We start from the raw sequence: 19,330 nt of genomic DNA on the forward strand, positions 1-19,330 counted from the left end.
TGCAGTTTCAAATTAGTCGAATTATTATTCTATTTAATGACAAGAAATCAATAAAATAATTATTTGTTCTAACATCCCTGTACGTGGCGTTTTAAAACTGTTTCTAATTTCAAGGATGAACTGCAGATTGAATGTATATTTCCTGTGTACACTAATATTTTATAGCCCGTATAGGTAGTTGTTATTCATTTTATTATATTATTTTATCACATTAAAAAAAAATACACAGTTCCTTTAACAAAGACACTTTTTTTATTTAATCATCAATAGTAGTTACTCATAAACTGTCATGCATTTACATCAGGCTTCACTAATAACGTCGATGGCTTAGCAACAATATAATCCTAAAACAAAACAAAATGGATAGTAATTTTAGTATTTCTTATCAATGTGTTAAATTATTGAGATATAATTTGTTTTTATGTAGAACTGAAAGACATTTTAAATTATTCTAATTATTCTTACTAAAAAAAATGTCATTCAAAATCTTTATTTGCAATCTAAAAATAATTATGAATGTTCGATTTAAAAATAAAACTTTTAAAAAGCAAATGGCAATAATGATAATAATAACTGATTAATCATCTATTTAAATAAATAAATAAATAAATTATTAAATAAATATTTAAATAAAATTATTTGCAATTAAATTTACAAAGAGAGTAATGAATTACAAAACATTAATGTTACGAGTATCACAGTCTACCTTGTGTTAAAACAACTAACAATACAAAAAAATGTATTATTTAATATAAATAAATAATTTATGAAATAAAATTATATTTTAATACAAACTGAATGATTTTATTTTACCTGTACAGTAAGATCGCCAGTGGAAAAATTGTGCATTCTAAGATGACAGTCCAAACTTATGCTCATTACATATAACTTATCGGAACTTGTAATACAGGAAACCGACCTAACTGATCCAGTACAACCTCTGAATGTTTTGACTGGCAACGCAGATTTACCGCGGAAATCATAATGGAAAATTGATCCTTTAGACGATCCTACGATGACTTCACTAAAACGATAATTAAAATTATTAAAATCGAACAATATAATGAAAATGTTTGATAATTTGTTTAAAAGTGTCTAGTCATAATAATTTTAACTTTTTTGAATATAAATTAAAGAATACTTACTAATCACTATAATCTGGAATAGTTGTCAAACTAACAAAACCATTTTTTTCTGCTTTACACGTAGCCACAGGTCGTCTTTGACTCGACAAAGGGTCGTGTAAATCAACCTAAGATTTAACAATAAATAAAGTAGTATGAATTATTTATTTAGTATATCTACTTTAAGTACATTGTTTAAAAAACAAATTAAATAACATTTATGAATCAATGAAAATTTGTATAATTTAACAGTTGAAAAAACCAAAAAACTAAAAGTATTCTCACCACTCCATGTCTATGAGATACTGCAATTTTATTGTTGTTGAAAAATCCTACATCGGATACATAACATGGCTGTTTTAATTGAAGCATATCCGGTTTTGGCTGAAAACAAAATACAAGTTTTAACATTGGTGTGAATGTGTGATTTTTATTTATAAAATACAAATATAAATCAATATTTTATGATTTTAAGTCTAAAGTGTAAAGTTAAAACATTAAATAATATGAAACTGACCAATTACTGATATTTTAGACCTGCTGAATAACATATTATATACTAACACTTTATTATAACATAATAGGTACTCACACTTTTGGCAATAAAGTCCACTTTACCCGTTTCTAAATCCCATAATTTTAAAGGGTTTTCGTTTCCTCCAGTAGCAAACTTATTCGATGTATGAGCTTGTTTTAAACAGGATATATTTGAACCAGTATTAATGCTCTTTGAAATATTCTTTTTGGCATTATCAAAACATTGAACAACCACTTTACCGTTATCGATTCCAGTGACCAAAGCACTAATGGATAAAATATAATAGAAAACTTACATATCACAAACAAAAGATAATTTGGTTGTGGTTAAATATGTTAACAATATCATAGATATCTAATTTATTTATAGATGTATCCACAAATTCAGTTTCTTGCTGATGTTACGGACTAATTATTGCAGAGCACATCATCATCATAAGTATATTACCTCGTTGCTGTAACATATATACTAAATATACTCGTTTGCTAATAATCCAAAACATCAGAAAACTGAATATATGAATATTTATGTCATCAACTATGCATACTTTTGTTCTTTGAAAACACCAACAATGGTTCCCGGCTCTTCAATGGTATATTCTTTATTAACCACTTTATTTTCTATGTCAAAAGTTTGTATAGTGCCTTTTGAACCAATAAGAATTTCATTTAAGTCTACACTGTAGTTTAAAGACGTAATGCTATTGATTTGTGTCGCATCTATTAATTTGGTATATTTAAAACATAGGAGACTGTCTTGTTTTCTTTTTTTTGTTAGTTCAACTCCTGTAAAACAAGTAATTGTTGAAAATATGACACTTCATAATCACTCACTAGAGTTAAGTTACAGCCCATTGCAACTGATAAAACTAATAATTTGATACCTTATTAATAATATCAAAAAACTAAATTCATGTGTAATATTTTAGCTTAGAGATTCTTTTTTGAATCCAAAAAATGTTGATTAGTTTTCTAGTAATAAAAAACCAATTTCCCATATTAATCAAACGTAAAAAATTAATTATAAGGAAGTACTTAGAGTTGATCTAGGGATCTGAAATTTTAACAATTTCTTTTTTAATTAGGCTACTATTGATTGATAGGGCAAACCGTAGGAAAAAACAAAAAACAGTAATATTTATAAAAATTAGATATCTCATTTAGGGTAATATTTACATTAACAACGTACTTACAAATAGGTTAGAAATTAATTTTAAACCTAAATTTGATAATCTTTGGATGCATCCATGTCTTTAATTTGTTGCTGATGTTTTGGACTCATTGCTGAGTCCATCTTCAGGGTGATGTCACCGTTTAACTGCCGCAACTATTAATACTAGTGGAACTATTGGCGACAGCCACAAATCAAAGACATGGATGCATCTGAATATTATTAACAATATTTTAATGTATAGAAGCTTTAACTCATTCATATTAAAATATAAACTATGAAAAATTGTGAAGAATTACCTTTTAGAGTTCCATTACTGTGTCCAACAATAACGTCGAAATTCCAAGACATAGTGGATAAGATATATTATTATATTGGAAATAAAAAAGTATAACTTTAAATTAGTAGTATCAAAAATAAATAAACATTTCTCCACAAGTAAATAATTCAAACAAAGTATCAATTCAGTATCTTTTTTTTTTATATTGTATATTGTTATCAAATAATATAACCATGTGCTTTCGGCTTATCGCTTATCATATAGACGCTGTGAGGAAAACTACAGTAGCACCATAGTATAAAAATTCTAAATAAATTTAAGTGAAATCAATTTTGAAATTTAATTCGAAAAAGTTACATGGAAGATTTAAATTATTTAAAACAAGTTTATTTTATCAGCTAAAATTTGTTTTATATTATCCTAAATCGTTTTAAATTAATTAACTAACGACCGTCGCCATAATGAAACACTTGTTCCAAATACAAAACTTCCTACCAAGTACTAGGTCGATGTACAATGTACATAATAATGAATATTATACAAAATCACAAAAGACTAAATACTAATAATTATATTTGGTCTATTCTGAGATATTACTACCGATTATTGATATTATAACTTATAACTTTTAATATTACTAGTAAATAGTAATAAGAAGTAAGTATTTACTATAAACAGTATAGTAGCAGATTTATGTAATGTTTGTATAATATTTTGACTATAAGTCAAATCAAAAATTAAAATCGATTTACAATATTATAAATTTATACTTAAAAGTTATTTCTTACCAGTTAAGCCTAACATTTAAGTTCAGTCTATAGTTTTAATATTGTTGAACTACTTCTTTTTTGAGCTTAACTGTCGAAAACGGCCACAAGTGTTATTATTTGACTGTACAATGACATTTTTTTCTACAGTTTGTACTGACTTAACTGGTATGTATTTCAAGTTTTTATGGCCCAGGGCTAATAGTTTTTGCCACCCCATCTCCACTGTAGCGGTTTTATACGCGTTCTGAAGATGGGGGGGGGGGAGCAAAACAATTTTTGTCGCACAAACTTCATCTAAACTTCTTTTTGTCTTATATAAGACCTTTATTTTTATTTTTATTTATCACTCATATTTACGTCTAAAATAAAGGTTTTTAAAGTTATTTTTCACAAAAATCGATTTCGACCAGTTTTAAAATTCTGAAATTGATATCTTAAAATCAGAAACTCAAATCAAATATTTTTGTCTAATAACGAAAATGGGCCGAGATTTATATATATATTTGTTTAAATAAAAAAACTGAAAATTTTATTTTTTCAAACTGAACAAAAAATGTCATTGCTAAAAAAATTAGAAATAAATCTCGGCCTATTTCGTTATTAGACAAAAAGATTTGATTTGAGTTTCTGATTTTATGATAAAAATTTCAGATATTTATAACTTGTAGAATTCGATACTTCGTGAAAAATAACTTTAAAAACCTCTATTTTAGGAGTGATAACAGATTTTAAAAAAATAAAGGTTTTTTCCGATTCAGCATCGAGTTTATCTATAATAATTAAGTAGGTATTCACTTTTAATGATTCACGACTATCAAAAATAATTAAGTATTATTTCCATTGGAAATAAATTATTGTTTGATAGAAAAATAAAAGTAATCCATTATATTGTACATAATTTTTTTTGAACCACCAAATTATTACTCAAATTTTTGCCTCCCAGGGCTACAGCCCTGGTTAGCCCTAGCGTAAATACGTCCCTGATGGTAGTCAACTATCAAGGCAGCCTCCTTATTATTATGTAATTTCATTCGTTTTTCGAGTGTTTATAGGTAAAAAAACCTTTTTCTGTTACAAAAAAATAATTTGTTAGAAATACTTTAATTTCCAGTAAATGTAACGCGAACCAAGAATTTCGGTTTTCTTGGTTCGCATTATATTTATTTATTCCCAATAACCAATTCTGTCTAACCTAATTATCAGTATTTTTAATGTAGACATTTACATAAGGGCTATTGCAGGACTAAGCCTTCTGTGTATATATATTTTAGCCTCCACAATATGATTATGATTAAAACAAAATTCACTTTTTCTATAAAATAAAGTGTTTTAAAGTAAAAAAAAAACCTTTATCTATACTCTATATGTAAAGCTTATGTAAAATAACACACCACCTGACTTTTGCACACATTGATTTACTTGCTGTAAAATATGTTTTAGATTTTTATCAACACTATTTTAATTTGTATTTAAGAAAAGAAACCAAAGCTAAAAAAAATATACAGACAACTTTACCAATATTTGTAATTTTTATAATTAAGCAATCTCTAATACCACACCATAGAAAATTTCAGCCTGTATTTTTGGAAGGTGGAAGTATAAAATAAATTAATATTAATCAATCAATAGTATATAATTTTAAATGAAGCACTGTAATAACTAATGACGTTAATGGAATTTGTATGTCCTTTCATTATTTTACAGAACTGCTCAATAAATTATACCTAAAAACTAGGAGTCAAATAGTTATGACATGAGAATATGATAATTTTAAAATAATAAATAACAATAACAAAAAAACAGTACAAATTGAATTGTTAATAAAAAAAAAAGTTGTTTACAGTCCTAATAACTAATTAATAATTTAATAACTACTAATACTAAATACAATAGAATAACACAAACATGGAATAATGAATAGTAAGTAGTAGTTAACAATAATGTTAATGATTTACAAACTCAAAGGTAATCGGTAAATGGTGATAAAACTGACATAGTATATTCAATTATGATCAAAAACGAAAGACATAATATTTTAGTTATTATATTTCAATGATTTACTTCTATCATAGTTAAAACAATTAAAACATGCCCAATAGTGTTTGTGTATATTAACGACTCGTTTCATTGTGTTTTGAGCAGTTTTACCAATAGGAAATTCCAATTGCAAAGATGGTAATGGATCGCCGAGCAAAGCTTTCGTACACATGGTCATGCAATATGAAACGGCATCTATGTTGTATCCTCCTTCTAAAGCTAATATTACTTTGCCGCTAGCTAGAGACTTCAAACAATGTGTGAGATGACCAAAACACTCAGGGGTCACTTTACAACCTAGAAAAAAATTTGATAACAAAAAATTAATACTTTTTAATGTTGGCACCAACAAAAATAGTTTATTTACCTCCGAGTGGATCTCCGATCGCAGCATCGAAACCGGCTGAGACTAACACAAGCTCAGGACAGAATTCATAGGCCACGGGTAAAATTAAGTTCTGCATTACTGAAATATATTCAGCATCTCCCATACCAGCCTATAAACCCATATTTAATATTTATTAATCTTTCCAATAGATAATATCAGTCAAACAAATGTTTAATAAGTCATTTCACTATGAACTGTTTATTAATTTAAATCATTAAGGTTTACGATCATAGAAGTTTACTACATATTATACAATTTATGGATTTATGCATAATTACTAATATTTACATTTTACTATGGTAGTTTTTAGATTTAATGCAGAGCGGAAATATTATTCTTTTTTAATTTGGTTTTCTCCCATTTTATGTCCATAAAAATCAATGCTTGACTATGTGAGTCTATTGAGGAAATATTGTATTCCTTTAAAATCAAGAATAACGCCCTAAAATGTATAAATTTTTCATCTTAAAATTACAGAAACATCGAAAAATAGTCGAATTACTGCCAAACTTGTGTGGGATATTTTTTACTTAATACAGTATTACAGACATACAAGGAAAACCATGAACATTAACCTTTTTTCTCAAAAGGGGTAGTAATTTCTTTATTTTACTTTTTTAGGGCTTGAGGTCTGAAAATTAAACTAAAAGTTGATCTAGCGTGGCCTTATATACATATCTTTAGTATTTTTTTTTTATAAAGAAAAAACTGAAAACAAATTTTAAAATTTAGACTACAAATACAATATTATAAAATTTGAGTTATGTTACCAGATGAATCCATTCATCTATTGTGATTTGTGATTTAAAATGTTTTTGTATTAAAATTAAAATTTTTAAAATTTTTTTTCATTTTTATAAGGTGATTTAGTAAACGTAAGAGACATTTTCTTTAAAAGTAAGAGTTTTTAGTTTAATTTTTATTTAAAAATAATTTTAAATTTTCTTCTTACTATTTTTGAATATTATATATTTTAAATGTACAATCAATTATTGTCCACATTGAAGAGTTATTAAGATACACGAGTTACTATTTTTGGGAAACAATTTATAAACTTCATGATTTATATTAAGGTTTTTACCATCCACAATTTTGCATCAAAATGTTATTTGACAGTCACTATATCACTTTTAGTTATAATAACTTCTAGTCTTATGCCTACTCCGAATTCAATATGCTCTTACTATGCTAGGTTTTGAACTTACTAAATATTTTTGCTTCAATTTGAAGCTATAAAGATAATGTTTCAAAATAATGTTTTATTATTATTGTTGTTTATTATTAGTTTTAGTGAGCGGTTCTTTAATATAGCATAATCATTTAACTAAAATTTAAATTTTAATTGAATGACATAATATAATAATTTTTCAAAATAAAGTTATAACTTTATAATAAACCTAATTGGTTTTATGTTACATTCTAACATAAAACTGTTATATGTATCTCCATTTCTATAATCGTCAACACTAGTATAACAAAACAAAGAATAAAATATTTGTTGTGAACTGACATATCTATGTTTTATAACATTGTTCATTGTTGTTCGATTATAAAATATGTATTTTAATTTTCAGTCATACTTTATTCCACGGTATATTGATTGTAAACCCTTCGCCTTCGCCGTAACCAGCAACTCTGTGAGAACCCTCTTCGGAGCACGGGAAAAATTTGGCATTTTGGTATCGATGAATAGATATATACAAAACTCTTGGGTCGGAACTAAATGCTCTCATTGTTCCATTTCCAAAATGAATATCCCAATCTAATATTAAAATCCTAAATAAAAATTCTTATTAAAAAATATTTTTTAAAGTCAGATAATCAGAAAATGAAATATATTATTATTATTATTTAAAAATGTAATAATATACCTTTTTAGGCCATACTTCTGTAAGGCGTAGTTTGCGCCTACAGCAACAGAATTAAAAATACAAAAACCACACGCAAGTTCCTTTTCAGCGTGATGTCCTGGTGGTCGTATCACTGCTACACCAGATGCACTTTCATTACTCATAACAGAATCAATAACCTAAAATTCACAAACAAAAAATAAACAGTTTTTAGTATAATACATTTTACTATTATATTACTCGTAAAACTAAAACTTGTCTTAAACCTAATGCCAAACCTGCAATAAACAGCCAGTTGCCAGAGTAGACACTTTATAAGTATCAGGAGTCAAATAGATTGAATCATAACTGTTTTCTTTTTCAGTTAATTCCGCCGATGACAGCATGTTCAATTTCGATATATCATCTACATATTCTTTATCATGAGCAAGCAGAAGTTCATTTACAATAGCCTCTCTTGACTAAAATAAAATAAAAAATAAAAATGTATTAACAAAATGGTTAATGTTAAGTCAAGTTATAGAAAAAAATATACATACAGGTAAAACAAGTAATCGCGAAGTTAAATTGAATGTTTTAAACATGTTCAAAATTGCACTTATTCTACCAGGACATTCTGGATGTCCACTAAATAAAAACAAACACACATATTTAAATACAAACAAATTGTGTTAAGCAACAGTAAGCAAAAACATTTAAAAAATAAATTATTCAAGTTAAAAATGACAGCATAAACAATTACACAAGTATGAATTTTATTAATATCTTAATGTAGTACACAACAAAAAATACCTTTCACTGCTCTCATGTTTTCGGTCCATTATCAAATCAAATGCAATGCAACATTTGTTTTTTATATTTAGTAACCGTGTCTCTACGAGTAAAAATAAAAAGATGGTGTTTCATTAATATGTTTGCTTTAAGACTGCAATCTGCATTGTAATTTGTAGCTCTACAAAAAGTCCTTACTATACTATACTTACTAACCTGAAATTAAATGATGTAGAACTGAAAATTCATCTATTTTGGACATATCTTGTGTTGGGTAACAATTTCTAGTAGGAAATACACTAGGTGGTTGTTCGTCATATGAATACATTGATATTGGCTTGTACGATTGATTTATCAAAAATTCATTCTGGAAACATTTCCAGAATCGCTGATGTGCATAGATCACATTTTGTATTGTTTCAACAACGCTAAAATTAAAATCTCACAATAATTACAACAAATTCTTAAAAATTTGAAACTAAATCTCTAATTGAAAATTACAATCACCTATCACAAGGTTTCACAGTCTTGTCAAGTAAAGGACACGGATCTCCGAGTAATCCTCGAAGGGTCAAAGCAGCACCTTCTGCAAGCGATTTCAAGCAATATCCTCCCTTAAAAATAATAAAATTTATAAAATTATTTGTAATGATCATTGATCACTCCATGATCACCTCCAAGAAAACAGCAATCCTACCGCAAGCATGGGCCATTAGAGCGTTAATCATATGTGCATAACACGCAGGAGTTACTTCCATTTCGCCCTAAATAATAAACATAATAATCTGAGGGACATGTTAAGTAAATTAAGTTAAAAAATTAACATACTTCGGGACACCCTAGAGCAGCATCATATCCTGATGATATTACTATGACATCTGGTTGAAACTAAAAAAAAAAATATATTAAAAGTTCTATTAAAGAGTAAAAGTGAGTATTACAAAAAAAAATAATAAATTTATACATACTTCGGATGCAACAGGCAATAAAATGTGATTTATAATAGCAAGATAGTCAGAATCTTTCATTCCAGTCGTATTAAGTGGTACATTTATATTGAAACCCTGGCCATCACCTTGGCCAGTGTAATCCCAATCACTTTCTCGCAAATTGGGCCAAAATTGTCCATTCTCATAACGGTGGATAGAAAAGTACAGTACTCTGAAACAACAACAAACGATACTTTTTGAACTATTAATTAATATAAACATTATTACTACATAAATACCTAGGATCGTCATAGAACATTTGTTGAGTTGCTTGTCCGTGGTGAACATCCCAATCAACAATCAGTATTTTTTCAACCGAGTAAAGACGAAGACAATATTCGACAGCTATAGCAACGTTGTTAAAAAAGCAATAACCACAAAACTCTGATTTCATGGCATGATGTCCAGGTGGCCTATATTAATGATATTGAACAACTTTTTATAATGTATTATATATTTATATATAAAATATATATACCTAATAAAAGCCATTCCATTTTGAATTTTATGTTCACAGATTGCTCTTAAAAGTTCTATCGAGCTTCCTGTAGCATACAGGGACTGCTTATATGTTGCCTGCAAAACAGAAATTTATAAAAAAAAAATATTGGTACAGTTAAAAATTTAAAACTTACAGGATGAATATAGACAGCATCAAATTTAGATGATAGGTTTTCTAAATTATCAGCATCTGTGGAACCCGCAGTTGATTTTAATAGGTCAATTATTTTTTGTGTGTGTTTCAATAATAATTCTCCATTTGAAGCCATACGGCATTCTATTTGTACACACCTTTCTATTAACCCTAATTCTTTACATCTATTTCAACATAAAACAATAATAAAATATAGATACTAGATAAATGTTTAACAAATAACCATTTTCAAAGTTCATACCTTTTGATGATTGAATCGTAGCGCTGTGGATTTTCTGGATAATTTACATCCCAAGTACATGAATGTACAGCGAAATTATCGTCGTAAACAATACCAGTTTTTTGACAAATTTGATTAATGCATTGTCTCGACTGTTAGACGGAAAAAATGTTATTAAATTTTTCAAGTAAATATGTAAATTTATTTAATAATGCTACTAAATTGCAATCAATTATAATTAAAATAATAAAATTTGAAACGTTTTAAATTGTTTTCTTTGGCAAAATTAAACGTGTTAGGTTTTGTCAATATCTCCTGTTATAATAATTCGATTATGTTAATTGTTATAATTATTCCTTATATAATTAATGACATTTAAAATAATATTTGTTCTGATAAAAACAAAAACAAATATTCTATGTAGTTTTATCTATTTATTTATTTTTTTAATATTCATGTTCAAAATTTATTGACGCAATCAAATGTTTCTAAATTTATTAAACAGATATACATAAAGTTTCCAATTATTCTTTCCAAAATGTGCTAAGCTAATGTATGATAGATAAGACTAAACATTGTTACACAGTACCTAAGAATAAATCAAATGAAGAACTTTAAGTTGAAAAAGATTTACATACATTTTAATAAGATCAGTAATAAAAAACTAAAACAGTAACTCATCATGCGTACAAACATAACGTTTTGAATTAATTAGAAAATTGAATCTTTTTCAATATGTTAAGCAAGCTTGATATAAAAAAATATTTTTGACATTTAACCTACTATATTATGTACATCCTAACTACGATTAAACGTCAATGTCCTTGTTATTTTGTTCAACAGTTATTTATAAAAACACGGTAGTGAACTTAATGTTTTCTTACAATTTTGTAATTATCTTGAACTTGATCGTACAGTTTACATTTGCTCAAATCTGTTTGCAAATATTCTTTTTTCCTTGCAGCAATGAGATCAGCTGTTGAAAGTTTAACTTTGTTATGATTTTCCTAAAAAAAAGGTATGTTTAATTTAAAAAACTGAAATACAGATATTTCAATTTAGTATTAAGTATTTAAACAATAACTAAAAAAAGTAGTTTTCTAAAACACTAATATCAATAAATCATATTGAAGGCCTAATTCGCACATTTTTTTTTTTACAATAAATTAACACACTACAGTTCCAAATTGAATAAATTATTCATAAAATCAGGTATTAATTGGTTTTCTATTATAATGTAAACCAATTTTTTGATGTTATGATGTTTGATTTTTTGAGATGTTTTTCATCTAAAAATTTAAAGTGATAATTTTGAAGTTACGACAATTGCAAATTAGGCTATGGATATAGATATGACAGATTACTATTTAACAACTAAGACAATTTGGTCAAACTATTTTAGACAACACTAAAATTAAGTATTTGTTCATAAATACGAAATCTCAATACAGATTACCATTCATGATACCCATTCTTTAATTTTCCTTCTAACGAGCGCACTGTTGTAAGAAGTACATCAACGAGCTTATCAAAAAGCATGGCTGCTGGAAGGTCAGTTACGTAATATTTAAGAAATATTCTAGCGACTAGTAAATTATATAAATCACAATATCTGCATAGGATTCTAATATAGGTATTAAACATTACACACAAAAGTATTATAATAGCAAGCATTATCGGCCAGTGATGAACGACAGCAGATTTACATTAATGAGATAGTGACACACTATCGACTGAGCGGATACAATTGTTGTTGAAAAAACTCAACAAGTAATAATCACAGCAACAACTAATAAAAATTGTGACGAAATTAGCTAATTTGATACAAGTAACTTTCAGTTCGAAATTATTAACGGAATGTAGGTATTAAATGTGTAACCAAGTGCCAATATATTAAATACCTTACCATTATGTTTTGATCGTCAAGTTTTCCTGACAATGCATCTAAGCAGAATGACTGCTTTGGACGCCGGTACGGAACGAAAGGGGCAGGCTTCGAGGGCGGTTGTCGGTATGCAAATAAATAAATGCGGCCTGTGTTATAGACAATAATAAAATACAATTAATGGGATAAAATTTTTTTACCGCCAATCGGTTGAACTTGAAAAAAAAACATTTAAGAAACACAAATACTTATCACTTGCCCGGAACGAACGAGATGTAACAATATCGTTATCTCTAAACCCGCACCGTTGATTAATCAATGACCATCCAAAAAAACAAACCTTCCGATAACGCCGACAAGGGGTTCCAATAGGCAATAACGAGTAGGTCGGCCTACCTACTGTGCCAACAATATTGCATGTCCAAAATAGGCAACGACGATTGCGTACCTACGTCCAGTAGGCAAGTAGAATAACCGTAGGTAAACTGCAAAAACTTAATATTATTATGTATTATGATATGCACTATGTTGAGTAATAATCATTAATAATATTTAATATTATGATTTAGGTAACGACACGGAATTGAACCTGTACCTATAAGTGATTTATGAAATTCTACTAGTTAATATCATGTAAAGAAATCTAGGTATACACTATTATTTTATAGGAGAAATGAGGACATACTCTGTGGGTAGATCCGAAATACCTAGTTAAATCATAACTAAATCTAAGCATTACCAATGGGAAGGGCCAATTCGATGTAAAACCAATTATAAAAGGATGTTTTCTGGTTTATAGTTTATAGATCAAGTACTATTTCGTATTCGTAATCCAAGATTTAATACGCGGATTCAGGTCGACAGACGATTTTTAGTTTTCTAACTTATAGTGCTTAGAAATGTCAATTTAATTTAATTTCAAGTTAGTCCTTGAATTAGGAGTGAAATACCACTAATTTAACTCCTAAAACTGTTAGATAGTTATCCTTATTCTATTTTATACTTAATTTTATAAAAGATAATAAAGATTTTTTTTATAGACATATAAAAGTGATAATATATATCTGAAGGGTATAAAGAAAAATACAGACGTCACTCTTTTAAAAAAGGCTATTTTGTTGTTATGAAATTCGTTTAGATACGAAACGAATCTTTTATTTATTTTTAAACATGATTAAAACCCGGAGTACCATCACTGGTGGTCTTCTCCTATCAAGCAATCAATTTCTTGTTCAGTACTGTTTTTAAACAATTATTATTTTTTAACTTTATTTCTATTTCTACATTTGTTTATTAATATTGAATTTTTTTCAAGACTTACAAAAATGGTAACATCTGTAATTTTTTTAATTTTAGAAGTTCCACCTCTACCTAGAATATAATATATAATTTTTTTTAGTATAACTAGTGAGTATTTTTTCGAATTTAAGATGATATTAATACAAATATTGATAAAAACTATAATGGGTTTTTAATTAAAATTTAGGTATTAGGGTGGATACGAATAGGTTTGATAGTTTTATTCGTGAAATATTCTTTCAATTTATCAGAAATCCGAGAACAAGAACATTAAAAAAAATATATTACATTCATTCTAATTTAATGGATGGTTTTGCTCTAAAGTTTAAAGTCTAAACTATTATATGGTCTTACGTAGCACTATTTAGCTAAGAAAATATTTTAAAACGTTATTATAATAAAAAATTATCATCAATGGCAGATAATAAAAAAAACAGCCTAGGAAATAAACTTTCATCGGACCAAAGTGCCTCCCTCCGTCTGCTTGCTTCCCCCCCCCCCAACCTTTCATCATGTTTTTTAAAAATGTATATCATAAATATCTTAAAATTTAATAAGCTATTCTGTAATTTGTATATAGTTATGGAAATAATATAACATAATATGGTTTTATTTTTTTTCTAAATAATCTATGGATATTTATTTTCTTACGTGAATACATAATATTCAAAACATGTTTTTAGATGCAGGAATCATTTATTTGTATTATGATTTAATAACGTTTATTCAAGACAAATAAATATGTTTTAGTGTGTTGTGTGATGTTTTGTTTACTTACTCAAACAGTTGCGCGGTAGTCATACGTCAAATCTCAAATGTCAATGTATGTAATAAAAAAATATACTTAAAAACCAAAACATCTTGTTATTGCATTATCAAGTGACTCATATTTTATCATACATATATTTTTATGATTAATTATTATATTACTAACATAAAATAAGCTTAGTTACATTATTTTACGTCTCTGAGAGATTTGTGTGAACAGTACGGATGGTCGAGGGTGGTAACCTTTAGCCGCCCCTAAGACGTTGCCCGGTTTGCATTGCGAGAAAGCGGTTTACCATGCAAACCATTTTACGTCTCTTATAAGTTATAATAGAAAAATGAATAACCTCTATTATTTTTGGGTCAGTAAATATTTAACTTGTAAAGTTATTATTGTAGCCTGTAGACCAAATGTCATTTTTTTAGAATTTCAATTTTGATAAAAGAATTATTTGCTACAAATTTTAACTGGTCGATAACTAGTATTGAATAATTACATTTAAAGTTATTAAAGTTTGAAGTTTAGGACAATAGGAAGGGTATCTAAACGCACGTAACCTCCCAATCTAAATTTTTCGATAACTCGTATAGATTATCGGGCGTAGGTAATATTAGGTTTCTACTATAGTGTAAATAATAAACTAACATCGATTACATGATACGATTATAATTTGAATTGATTTTTAAATGATTTCGACTATAAATTAATACTGTTCATATGATAAATCTAAAAAATATTAAGATTTATAAAAATTGTAATAAGCAAATAAATGACAAATAATACTTTTTTTAATTTTAACACAGTCCGGCATGTGTGCAGTTACACGTATCACTACATCCATTGTAAATGGTCTAAGGTAGACTATGGTGTCTAAGGTGTTAGTAAAGAAGATATTAAGTATAACATTTTTCTTTCTTGAATTTTCCCTAGCAGCACAAGAATATTGGTAGCTCCTACAACTATACCTCTTGCCAGAAAGATACATAGATATTACATATTTTTATAAGAAAATATCTGTCTTTCCCTCTTCACCATTGCGGAAAGCAACCTCATGGGTTTTATAAATTAGTCCCAATCTTTTAAACTGAATTTCTGTTATGATTAGTAACCATAAATACATATATGATTAGACTATTAGAGAATTTATAGTACACTAATCTCAGGACATTTATTTACTAAATAAAAACAACTTTATTTGAGTACAGTATTGATTATTTTTTTATTTTAATACATAGTATGACAAAAGTGCGCATTGAACAAAAATAAATAAAAACAGAATTTGTATAAGTATCATTCTATTCTAAATACTCGATAATCATCAAGACTGATATTAAACTTTATTAAACCCTAATTTAAGTTTTTGAGAATTGACCCCACCTCTTAGATGTACGCTAGTGAAATATTATATTTAACATAAAAATCCGTTTAACTAACACCGTTTAGATATAATTTTACATTTTAAGCCGTGGATATTATAAATTATTAAATTAATATAAGAATAGAATATTATTAAATGTAATACTTGAAAGTTCCACGAGTTACTTAAAACAACACAAGTAAATTCAAGTACGGAGTACCTATTGACGGTCAATGAAGTTTGCAGTGTTTTCTAGAAACGATTAAGCGCTGATAATATCAGGAGGAAAAACTCAGCAATATTCTTTGGCTTTGCACCTGAAATGTTAAATATTTTGTTCAATTAATATTATTATCATCAGATTTAAAGCGTAATTAATTTTTTTACAGATACCGCATCGAACCTACTTAGCTCTGTCTCAACTTATTCATTTTTCATTTAAATCCAATTTTATTAACATTAACACTATAGTTTACAGTAATATTACCATCGTGATCAAGTGCAGTTTTAATGGAGTCCATAACATTTAGATTGAGATTTTCTACGATCTTAATAATTTCCGGTTTCCCTATAACACCGTCTTTATTTTTGTCAAGTTTTTTGAACTCCCAGGAAATATCTCTAACTGCCTTACTAGATAATACACCAGATTCCTGAGAAATCATCAAAACAAACTATTATGCCCAGCCAAGAGTTAAAAAAATATAGGCAAAATTACGTTTTCTTTGACCTCATTATTGTAGTCTGCTAAAACTATTAACAACTCTTGTACATCCAGAGCAGCAGGTCCTTTAAATATGATATCAAATTATATAAATAGAAAAAAAATAGACGAGAATACATCATCATTCGTTGATACTTACGTTTCGATTCAAATGCCACTTGATAATTGTATATATTTGTAACTATATTTAACTTTTCGTAAATTTTTATTATTTCCTCGGACTTAATGCAGCCGTCTCCATCTAAATGATTATTATACAAATCAATGCATTTCATAACCTGTTCCACGTTTAGACCTCTACCCTAATTATAAAAATGTATACAATTAATTGTATATCATGTAAACGCTTGGTTCTAGGATTTTTTATATGCAAAGTCACTATAAAACATTATAACTAGTTATAATAAGATACAATATTTATCGTTCTTAACAATAAATAGGTATTATTATGTCGTTCTATAATACACGATCTCATTTCCTTAGTAGGTAAGCAGTTGCAATAGCTCACCAGGGGCAACATTAATTAACCTTTTTTCTTATTCGTGAAAAGTGCGTTATAAAATAAGTTCTAGGTCATATTATTTTATAGACCAATGTACCATGATCTTCATTTTCAGCATAACTAGTGATTTACGTAAAAGCATTTGCAATTCTTTAAAAACACACATATTTTTCGCGTAAAACCTATAATGTAGTTACTTAAATATATGTATTTTTATTTGAACCCAATCGTTTTCTTACTACTGGTTTATGTTTCACTATTGCCGCCAAGAACTTGGGTGCATTAATTAATTCGCCATCTAAAATTAAATATAAGTAACATTTTTTAATGTCACCAAAATAGACGTTTTTTAAAACATAATTTCACCTTTAAATTCTTTTTTTATTTTTTCCTTAATGCCAGTTTCTAGTTTTAATTGAGCGTCAATTAAGTTTCTTAACATGTGTTGGGTAAGGAGTCCTTGGGGTATTTTTTTTTTTTGGTCAGCAGTTATGAACATAATCACAAAAAGATTTACTTCTTGAGAAGTGAAGCATTTTACCTAAATAAACCAATTTAAGAGCTAATTGTCAATGAGCAAAAGTATATTAGTATATAAGTATATAAATTATAATAAAGTATATAAGTTATTATGGCAGATTAAAATTATTTATTTTCAAAAGTTATTTCTATAGTTCAACTGTTTTTTCGTCATACCTTCCAATCGTCAGTACCCTTGTCCATAACGGCCAAATCCATTAGGTAACCCGGTGCTGTTTTATCATTGATATCAACTACGTCATATACAATAAGTAAATTAAATAAGGAATATATTTACTTGACCGGAAACCCTTTTTTCACGATTTTTATTTTGTTATCTTTTAGTGTTTTTTACGCCGATTACGAACCCGTAAAAAACACTACAAGATGACAATGCAAAAAAAAAGGGTGTCCGGTAAATGTATGCCTTAAATAATATATTTACATTTCTTAAGTAAATAGATAGTTTCTTACACGACTGTATAGGTAACTTACAATGCTTAATGTGTGTAAGAATATGAATATGGTACTTAAAATAAAATAAGAGACAAATTACGACTGCATTTTCGATCATGTGCAGTTTCTGTTCTAATTAGAATACATTACTAGTATACGGAAATGTTTCATTGAAATCTGTATAGCTCAAGGACAACATTAATTGTACGCTCATTTGCCTAAAAATTTGATCTCCTCCAGCAACTTTGCTATATTTGATTTTCTTTATAGTTTCGACAAATACGTTGATTTGTTTCTCATTTAATCCAGTGCTCTGCAAAATATCGTGCAATCATAAAAATTAGGTTCTTTTATAGGTTACGTACATATCATGTCTATTAAAATAGTATTTTACTAACCTTAGCTACCGTAAAAAAATATAAAGCGCAGAGAATAACAGTAATTTTTAAATGCATATTGTTTTTTTTCAGTAATGCTTAATTTTGTGTAAAATATAAAGTCGTGAAACTGGAATCCAATAAATAATATATTATTTAAGTGTTTACTTAAATAAGATATGATGTGTGTGTTTGTTGTAAGTTATGCTTCTGTAAGTAAAACTTGCGCATATTTAGTTATTATATAAATATTTTATGTTATATATAATAATAGATGATGATTTGTTTATGCAGTATGATGCGTACTAGACAAACAAATTGTGTATTTGATTATGTGTTATATGTTTATGATATAATAATAATATAGTCAATATACGTAAAACAATGACGTTCTTGCTGTACGACTTTTTCGATAATAGTAAATAGTATAAAAAAATATAGTTGTTCTTAGGTTTTCTAAAAAATCAGGCGTTTTTTTTTTATTTTATAGCGCAAACCTGGTAAATTTTCTGGTTAAAGGACGAAAGAGTGGCATCATAGGAAATAATCTAGATAGCTACTATGTCTTCTGAAAAAGGATAGGTTGTCAAATCAAATCAAAACGAATAATAATTTTCTTGCTAAATTTTAGTTTAATATCATGTTATTAT

General features: G+C 27.4%; 3 protein-coding genes across 4 annotated transcripts; all 3 read right to left on the reverse strand.

The window, feature by feature from the left end:
• Nucleotides 1-233: 233 nt before the first annotated feature.
• Nucleotides 234-3,330, reverse strand: LOC126836640 (WD repeat-containing protein 74-like). The gene is made up of 7 exons (XM_050570215.1): nt 3,132-3,330; nt 2,210-2,447; nt 1,717-1,927; nt 1,410-1,508; nt 1,146-1,252; nt 814-1,024; nt 234-344 (listed from the first exon to the last, which is right to left on the reverse strand). Exons 1-7 carry the CDS (start codon nt 3,181-3,183, stop codon nt 288-290), a joined length of 975 nt encoding a protein of 324 aa, XP_050426172.1. The 5' UTR covers nt 3,184-3,330; the 3' UTR covers nt 234-287.
• A 2,191-nt stretch (nt 3,331-5,521) lies between these two features.
• LOC126836387 (histone deacetylase 6-like) lies at nt 5,522-12,847 on the reverse strand. Its single transcript, XM_050569725.1, has 18 exons — nt 12,699-12,847; nt 11,677-11,799; nt 10,814-10,944; nt 10,553-10,736; nt 10,396-10,493; nt 10,157-10,330; nt 9,897-10,089; nt 9,757-9,816; nt 9,603-9,692; nt 9,436-9,542; nt 9,145-9,356; nt 8,950-9,031; nt 8,697-8,784; nt 8,436-8,618; nt 8,179-8,336; nt 7,888-8,083; nt 6,287-6,416; nt 5,522-6,216 (listed from the first exon to the last, which is right to left on the reverse strand). Exons 1-18 carry the CDS (start codon nt 12,699-12,701, stop codon nt 5,918-5,920), a joined length of 2,511 nt encoding a protein of 836 aa, XP_050425682.1. The 5' UTR covers nt 12,702-12,847; the 3' UTR covers nt 5,522-5,917.
• Nucleotides 12,848-15,988: 3,141 nt separating this feature from the next.
• Nucleotides 15,989-18,891, reverse strand: LOC126836615 (uncharacterized). 2 transcript variants are annotated; one of them, XM_050570180.1, is made up of 9 exons: nt 18,702-18,891; nt 18,454-18,616; nt 18,025-18,101; nt 17,695-17,869; nt 17,568-17,626; nt 16,966-17,128; nt 16,833-16,891; nt 16,590-16,755; nt 15,989-16,419 (listed from the first exon to the last, which is right to left on the reverse strand). In XM_050570180.1, exons 1-9 carry the CDS (start codon nt 18,756-18,758, stop codon nt 16,355-16,357), a joined length of 984 nt encoding a protein of 327 aa, XP_050426137.1. In that variant the 5' UTR covers nt 18,759-18,891; the 3' UTR covers nt 15,989-16,354. The 2 variants fall into 2 exon arrangements, with proteins under 2 accessions (XP_050426137.1, XP_050426136.1); XM_050570179.1 differs by having other exon boundaries at nt 16,821-16,891.
• Nucleotides 18,892-19,330: the final 439 nt, after the last annotated feature.

Source organism: Adelges cooleyi, unplaced genomic scaffold, assembly GCF_023614345.1.
Source record: "Adelges cooleyi isolate 19-005CV unplaced genomic scaffold, UGA_ACOO_1.1 ACOO_flye_CR_arks_rails_tigmint_CR_PRNA_247, whole genome shotgun sequence".
NCBI classification, from domain to species: Eukaryota; Metazoa; Arthropoda; class Insecta; order Hemiptera; family Adelgidae; genus Adelges; species Adelges cooleyi.

Bases quoted from the DNA above. Each gene is read 5' to 3' on its own strand.
- LOC126836387 (XM_050569725.1), bottom strand. The intron at 9,543-9,602 runs GTGATCATGGAG...ATTATTTTTAAG, and splicing joins GGATTGCTGTTTTCTTGGAG to GGAGGATATTGCTTGAAATC. The intron at 9,357-9,435 runs GTGATTGTAATT...TTTTAATTTTAG, and splicing joins ACTGTGAAACCTTGTGATAG to CGTTGTTGAAACAATACAAA.
- LOC126836640 (XM_050570215.1), bottom strand. From the start codon at position 3,183: ATGTCTTGGAATTTCGACGTTATTGTTGGACACAGTAATGGAACTCTA. The intron at 2,448-3,131 runs GTAATTCTTCAC...CTTGTTTTACAG, and splicing joins CAGTAATGGAACTCTAAAAG to GAGTTGAACTAACAAAAAAA. The intron at 1,025-1,145 runs GTAAGTATTCTT...TTATCGTTTTAG, and splicing joins ATTCCAGATTATAGTGATTA to TGAAGTCATCGTAGGATCGT.
- LOC126836615 (XM_050570179.1), bottom strand. From the start codon at position 18,758: ATGCATTTAAAAATTACTGTTATTCTCTGCGCTTTATATTTTTTTACG. The intron at 18,617-18,701 runs GTTAGTAAAATA...GATATTTTGCAG, and splicing joins ATTTTTTTACGGTAGCTAAG to AGCACTGGATTAAATGAGAA. The intron at 17,129-17,567 runs GTAAGAAAACGA...TTTTATAATTAG, and splicing joins TAGTGAAACATAAACCAGTA to GGTAGAGGTCTAAACGTGGA.